The 7878-nt window shown below is 34.4% G+C and overlaps 1 protein-coding gene and 1 pseudogene across 1 annotated transcript; one reads left to right on the top strand and one right to left on the bottom strand.

The window, feature by feature from the left end:
- The first annotated feature begins 3001 nt into the window (after positions 1-3001).
- LOC143581246 (monooxygenase 2-like) lies at positions 3002-6451 on the top strand. Its single transcript, XM_077064071.1, has 6 exons — positions 3002-3145; positions 3605-3751; positions 3837-3905; positions 4260-4425; positions 4510-4744; positions 5817-6451. The coding sequence occupies exons 1-6, from the start codon at positions 3063-3065 to the stop codon at positions 6365-6367; spliced, it is 1251 nt and encodes a 416-aa protein (XP_076920186.1). The 5' UTR covers positions 3002-3062; the 3' UTR covers positions 6368-6451.
- A 494-nt stretch (positions 6452-6945) lies between these two features.
- Positions 6946-7626, bottom strand: LOC143581257 (zinc finger protein ZAT3 pseudogene; annotated as a pseudogene).
- Between the last annotated feature and the right edge of the window lie 252 nt (positions 7627-7878).

Here is a 7878-nt window from a genome sequence, read left to right as displayed (position 1 = left end):
AGATTTTAATTTTATTTATTGTAAATAAGTTAATAATATACTTAAGGTTTGATGATGAAATTGTTTCACAAATAAATGGATGTTAACCAGGTTTAAAAATTGTCTGGGTTTGGCGAGACTCATGACCCGTTTATTTTTCTTATTACAAATTGTTTCTTAATTATAAATAATATCTTTTTTATAAAAAGTCGGATATTAATTTTTTGTATATTTATATTTTATAGGATTTTTATGTCAAATATTTAATAAGATTAATTGTCATTAATGAGATCTTATAACCCGTTTAAAAGTAATCTGGGTTTGGTGAGACTCATACCCGTGAAGTCGTGTCAAATGCATGAGAAGCCTCCATTTAAAAATAAAGCAACCTGGTGGCTTGAGAGAATATAAGAAGGTTTCGTTTATATATATTTAAGATTAACTGATATCAATTACTTTTTTTTCCTATTCAAATATTAGCCATAATTAATTTGGTCATATATGTTAATTTAATTGCTAGATAATAAGCACGTATAGGAAGATTGTGAGTGATAGATTTTTTTTCAATTAGTTTTGATCAACTGCTTTTAGTTATATTTTCCGATTAAATATTTTTTTCCTATTCAAATATTAGCCATAATTAATTTGGTCATATATGTTAATTTAATTGCTAGATAATAAGCACGTATAGGAAGATTGTGATAGGTTTTTTTCAATTAGTTTTGATCAACTGTTTTTAGTTATATTTACCGGTTAAATAATATATAATTTTTATTTTCTATGTTTAATCGTCAACCCCTTTTGTACTTGACCAATATTTTATCTCTTTTAAAAATTTCTGTATTCGTCACTAGTAATTAGCCAAACTGGGTATGGGTTAAGCAAGTTATGAACAAAATGGGCTTGAGTCAAAATGGGTTGTCTTAAAGATGTCGCAACTTGATTCAGGTCAAATCGCCTTGGCATGAACCATTTTAAAAAATCAACCGTTAGTCTACATGATTTCTCCAAAAAACAAGTTAACCGGATTGTTTTAATGGTCTCCTTCCCAAATTAACTTGATTTCTCTCGAAAAAACCAATTGGGTCAAAATGGGTTGTTTTAAAGTCTCAATTAAGTTCAAATGTAACATCAAATCATTCCACAAGGAAAAAGTTAAAACATCATGACATTGATTCAACAAATGTTTGTTCGGTCTCAGTCCGACCAACTAACCAGACCATACATAAACCAGATTGCATTACTTGGTTCTGGTTTTATCAGCTTTATCGATTCCAGTTCGGTTAGGTCTATGGTCAGTTCACCCCTAGTTACCTTCTATAGAAAACAAATTATATGTACTTGCTATGTTGTGGTCATTAGCTTTGTTTGGTCAACAGTCCACATATATCAAGAAAATGGGATGCTCAGTCAACTCCAAGTAAGGAAATCCCTAAACAAACTCGATAACTAAGTCTAATTTAGTAACATTACTACAGATTTTGGTAACCAACTAGCCCAAGACCATACCTGCTTTTGATATCTACATTTCAACCAAAACTACAATGGTTGCACATCATAGAACAAAACAATAACATGGGAAGATTTATTGAAAATTCCTTTCAAATTTATCAAAATATAAAAAAACACAATAGCCTTGTTAAAATGAAAATTCATTTTGAGTTACGGTTTTCCTCTATTCATCTTCGTGACTCTTACCATGAATGCAACGTAAATCTTATCCATGTTAACTTCGAAAAACCTGAAAAGCTTCTGCCTCCAAGTTTTATTGAACAACAAAACTCCAATAATACCCCAAAACCCTGTTGCAAAACCAGACATAATGTCCAAGTAAAGCCACACTTTCTTCTGCCAATGGGCTTCCTTGTATGTATTCTTGCTTCTAGAGGTCATCGGGTCTTTATGATTGGAGCAACTCTTTGGAAGTGGTATACCACAAAGATCTTTGTTCTCAGCATATATTGATAGATCAATAAGAGTCCGCAATTGATTTCCCGTTGGAATTTGTCCTGTTAAGTTGTTGTGTGACAAATTCAAATGGCTCAGAAAATTCAATGCTGCCGTGCTAAGAGGAATCACCCCTGTCAACTTGTTTTCTGATAAATCAAGAGAAGTTAGTTCCTTCATGTTTCCAATACTTTTTGGAATGCTCCCGCTTAGATGATTATGAGACAAATTGAGGCCCATCAACCTAGAAAGCAGTGTGAGCTCTTTAGGTATTTCACCAATTAGTTTATTGCTCGAAAGGTCCATGTTAGTGACTAATTCGAGTGTTGTTGTATATTGAAGTTCGGTACCTTTTATTACTTGATTCACGTTCTCATCAAAGTCAACATTTTCCGTATATTCGAGCATATATGTAACCACAACCATGCTATTCAACTTTTCCAGTGAAGTTATTTTTATGTAGTCTCAGAACCATTAAACCAATAGATACTTCTCCAGTCCATTTGGGTATGTATCCAGAGAATTTATTACCCCCCAATTTAAGACTCTAAAGTCCAACTTGTTCGACTCTTGAGGAAGCTCTCCGATGAGCTTGTTATCATCCAACTGTAATCATTCTAACCATGAAAGTTGGCCCAAAGATCTCGGAAAGACACCCAAAAGTTCTAAAGCCACTGGAAGGTTTTCCGAAAGGAAGGTTTCTTAGGGGGTGTTTGGGATTGCTTATTTTCACCAACATATTACTTAACTTTTTGAAAATGAATAAGATGTTTGGGATTGCTTTTGATGTGAGAGAGAAAAGTTAATAAGTTACACTTTTGTAACTTATTAACTTAATAAAAAATTATAAGAAGGTAAAATAAGAAATCCCAACCAGTTTTAGGATTTTGCTTATTTTGACCAAATGTGCATTTTTTGGGCCCTCTTTATTTGTAGTATTATTATTATTATTATCTGAAAAAACAGGAATCATGTTTAGTTGCCTTGGGAATCACACATTTGATGGAATGAGGCAGCCGCCTTTGTGTACCCGTGTTGGACTTGGTCACCTCTTCTAGTGATAATCTACCAGCAACACATAATATTTCAACACTCATAAACACAAACTCACTCCAAAAATCCCATATAACTTTAAGATGAATCATGAAGAAGAAGATGTAGATATAGTTATTGTAGGTGCTGGATTAGCTGGTCTCACTACTGCTTTATCCCTTCACAGGTATTCTTGCGCATGTCAAATTTGATGATGAATTTTGAAACCCAACTAACCCGAAACCTGACAAACCCAAACCTTAATAGGGTTGGGTTGGTCATGGCTGGGCCCAAGGGGCAATGTGGCCCCCGGCCAGGCACACTTTTATGTGACACATTATTTTAAAAATTCTCAATATTTTATATATATTTTTTTAATTTTAGAATATCTAGCACTATTAACTCATTATAACACTATAATTTTGCTAATTGTTATAATTTTAATCATTTTTTTTAAATTGTTCTTTTAAAAAAATTTGTTTACGTTATTTAGTTCGTTAAGGCTTAAGGGCATATTTTTTTCTGAAAAAAAAAACCAACTAACCCGAAACCTGAACGGGATGATCCGATTAACAACTTACAAGCTGTTACATATGAAATTGACAGAAGTTAATGTGTTTTAGATTCGGTTATTATGTTTTTTAAGGTTAGGTTTGAGGAGTTTGGTGTTGGAGTCATCAGACAGTTTGAGGATTACCGGATTTGCCCTTACGCTATGGACCAATGCTTGGAAGGCGTTGGATGCTGTAGGAATTGGGAATGTCTTAAGACAAAAATCAACACAGATGAAAGGGTAAAACTGTGATTTAATAAAAAGTATTACTTACATTGTTTTAGCAGTTTAAAATCAGAATTTGATATTAGTTTTGTGATTGCAGATTCAAGATCGCGTCTCCTGATACCGGTCAATTTACTTCAGAGCAAGCACTTGATAAAGATGGAAAATTGTAAGTAACAATTTTAATAAAATTCATAATACCCTTGATAACAGTTCAACTGATTTATTTTTATAAAATGTACATTTTAGATATTCCGTAAATGGTGTAAGAAAGATGAAATTCTAACACGTTTGTGTTTGTCTAAACGAGTTTAAAACAGTTAAGATCAAATATATTTTGCTCAACGAGTCTTGTTCAAGTCAAACTGACGGTTTAACTCGTTTAGTTTTATACTTATTTTTTAATATTTTTTTTATGTTACGGTCACAAATAACGTTACTAGTACTGCTTATAACTGTCACAAATGGTTGCTTTTAGTGGTGGTAGATGTTAAATTAACAACTGTAATTCGTGTTTCATTAGTGAGGGTTGTGAAAGCCGATGCGTTAGAAGGAAGGATTTACTAGAGACAATAGTGAACGAGTTGCCACCAGGCACCATTAGGTACTCTTCAAAGGTTGCAGCCATTGATGAACTTGGCCGCTTTAAGCTGGTGCACCTAGCCGATGGGTCCATTCTTAAAACCAAGGTACGCTTGGTTCAATGCCAGTTTGGGTTTACCAAACCATTCTATTACATATTCTATAATACGAGTTATGTTATATCAATGTAGGTGTTGATAGGATGTGATGGGGTTAACTCAGTTGTGGCAAAATGGTTGGGTCTTGGGACACCCGTAAGTGTTGGGCGAGCAGCTATTCGTGGTCTAGTGGAGTTCCCAGATGACTCGGGTTTTGATCCGATGTTCCATGTGAACTTTGGAGGTGGGGTGCGCTTTGGTTTTCTTCCGGTTGATGACAAGAGCGTGTACTGGTTTTGCACGTTCACCCCGTCTCAAGTTCCATCTTGTAAGTCAATTAAATTTAATCTTTGAATACAAACTTAGGGGTAGGGGTAAGCATAAAACCGAATAACCAAATCATTTAAAGAGTAAATCAAATATAATAATTTAAAACCCGATTAACCAAATCACATCAAAGAGTAAATCAAATCGAAATAAGCAAACTGATTAAGAAATCGAAATAAACCAAAATGTAAAAAAAATCAGTGTCTTGATTATAATTTTGTTGATTACCAGTTGTTATGTTTATGATATAGTTATACCTGCCTAAACAACCAAATTAACCGAAATGGCATTAAAAACACTTACAAATTTTTTAATTTTATAAAATATAAGTTATAGATCGAAACGTTATATTAGAAATTTTTATATATAGTATATTAGTTGTCGCTTAGTCCCATTTATAAAGTAAAAGAATTGTTAATGGCTTATTTGACCTTAGAGATAACTTATATTATCTTGAATCTACTCACATTCAAAAAGTCGATACATTTGTTATGTTTCCATTTTAATTTAACCGAACTTACATGCGTAGAAGACACGTAAGCTTTTCTTTTTCTCCGGGTTGATGTTCAATAATTTTGGGACCAACAATAAAAAATTATGGGGTTCGCTTGACCCCATAACTTATTGAACATCGATCCTAGAGAAAAAAAACTTTTGACTTTAAAATATTTAAAGTCAACAATTATAATCACTACTATAAAAAGAGATGTTTTTCTACAACTGAATTCGTAGGAAATTTGTTGGAAAATCCAGTTTCTAACAGTTTTCCAACAAAAATGTTAAAAAAGTTACGTTGAAAAAACATATGCTTGAAAATCGTTTTCAACTATTTTCCAACAACGTTTATTACAAAATTGCTACAAAAACATGTGGTTGTAAACTTTCTATAACTTTCCTATAAAATACTATTTTGACTTAACATAATGTTTATTAGATAATATTGTAGCAAAGTTGGAGCTTAATTTTTTTGTTGGAAATCTGTTGAAACTACTTGTCGTAGGAATTTTGTAGGAAATTTTTTGTGAGAAAATGACTTGTTTTCTAGTAGTGAATATCTGTTATGATTCTTGTAGATGAAGAAGATTGGCAAGTAAACCCGGTAAAAATGAAGCAATTTGTATCGAGTTGTATCAACAAGATGCCTCAAGAAGCACAAGACGTGGTCGAAAAAACTACATTAAGTAGCATATCCTATGCACCATTAAAGTTTAGATTGCCATGGAATATTCTATTTGGTAACATAGTGAAAGATAACGTTTGTGTAGCCGGGGATGCACTTCATCCCATGACTCCCGACATTGGTCAAGGCGGGTGTTCATCGTTAGAAGACTCGGTGGTTCTTGGCAGGTGCCTTGGGGAGGCGTTTTTAAAGAAACCGAATGACGAAGATGATGATGAATTCGAGAGGATTAAAAAGGGTTTGGAGAAATATGGGAAAGAAAGGAGATGGAGGAGTTTTAGTGTTATTAGTGTTGCATATTGTGTAAGGTTTATGCAAGAAAGCAAGGGGATATTGATGACTTTCTTGCGGAAAGTATGGTTTGCTAGCTACACACCGAGGGCTTTCCTTAAAATGGCGAATTTTGATTGTGGTAATCTAGTTGAATCGCAAAGTTCAAAATGATTTGTGATGTTTCGGGTATTTTAATCTTAAGGTGATTTTAATAACGTTAAACTTGAATCTTTTTTTATTTCTATTTTGTAAAAACAGACACATGTCAACATTCGTCGTCTCCACCACCGCTATCACCTATATCACATTCTATTTTGCTTTGAAGATTTACTAACAAAAACTATATTATTTCGTTAACTTAGTGCAATAAAAGTTTCGATAGGTTTTGATCTACCATCTATATATACTTTGTGATTTTTAGTTTCAAATTTTTTTAAATTTTTGAAGCAAACCAATGAGTCTTTATGTTGGCATCATCATCACATCATGGGCCTTGAAGGTGCTTTGCAACTTGCAAGTAATGTGCGTGGCCCAACATGCCGTTTGCAGCCTAATTCTAAACTGTAAACATTGCATCTAAAAGAGTGATCTAAAAAATAATCAAATGTTTTTACTGAATTGAGATATACGATTTTTTAGGACAAACTAGCGATTTTCGCAACACTGTATATATATAAAGGAACCGACATACATGACACATAGGTACAGACACTTATGTAATGTTATAATACATGACTATATTATATAGTTTACAGATGTAATCTTAAATCCAAATCTGAACTTGAACAGGTGGAGTCATCTTGTAATGGTGGAGGTGCATTCAAATCAAGCCGAAATGTAATGGCAGTCGGTAAAATTACACCATCTTCTTTATCTAAATGACATCTTTTGTGGCGACCAAGTGCTTGTCCATTTAAATCAAGTTGTTCGGTTCCTGCATCAGTTTTTGTTATAGCAAAACATCCCTTCACATTCTTGTGACTTGCCCTGTGTCCCCCTAATGCTTGGTGTGACCCGAACACCTTTTTGCAACTCGAGCACTCGAACGCATAAGTGGTTGGTTGAATATTATTATTAATATTATGTGAGACGGTGGGTGGCGTGTTTGCCAGCATTAGCAAACACGCTGCCACGTACTCGTCTTCCTCGGTCGTGGTGGTGACATTAACACTGCGATGATGGATGTTTGGTGGCGGGTTGATCCCGCGCCAGGGTCGGTCGGGGTGGCAGCGCATGTGGCCGAAGAGGGCTTTCCATGACCAGAAGCGCTTACCGCACTCGGTACATGGAGGGGTGATTTTCGGGGCACTGGGGTCGGGTTTTTTCTTGGTAATAACTGGGACCGGACCGGGCCGCTTCTTCTTGTGGTGGTGGGGTTGAATGGTGGTGATGGGTTGAATGCATAGATGTAAATCTGGTGGGTTGATCATAATGTGGTGGAGTTGTTCATAATAATAATAATGGAATGATTATAATGTGGGTATTAAGGTGGTGACGGTTACACATAGTAAGTGTGTTTTGTTGTGTGTGAGGGGCAGTTATTTTCAGTCATGTTGATGATGTTTGTGTTTTTTGAGCTATTATTATTATGATGATATTTGATAGATAGATAAGACTTTGACATGTTTCTCGGAGGTTGTCTCGCACTTTTACTTCATATATCTATGCATTAACCAGTTGTA

This window comes from Bidens hawaiensis, unplaced genomic scaffold (assembly GCF_021521415.1).
Source record: "Bidens hawaiensis isolate Kalapana, Puna unplaced genomic scaffold, B.hawaiensis_p1.1 tig00030839_1, whole genome shotgun sequence".
Lineage (NCBI taxonomy): Eukaryota > Viridiplantae > Streptophyta > Magnoliopsida > Asterales > Asteraceae > Bidens > Bidens hawaiensis.
This window is presented reverse-complemented; position numbering and strand designations above follow the sequence as displayed.

Excerpts from the sequence above, each read along its gene's own strand:
- LOC143581246 (XM_077064071.1), top strand. The coding sequence starts at position 3,063 with ATGAATCATGAAGAAGAAGATGTAGATATAGTTATTGTAGGTGCTGGA. Across the intron at positions 3,146-3,604 it reads ACTGCTTTATCCCTTCACAG|GTTAGGTTTGAGGAGTTTGG; the intron begins GTATTCTTGCGC and ends ATGTTTTTTAAG. Across the intron at positions 4,426-4,509 it reads GGTCCATTCTTAAAACCAAG|GTGTTGATAGGATGTGATGG; the intron begins GTACGCTTGGTT and ends ATATCAATGTAG.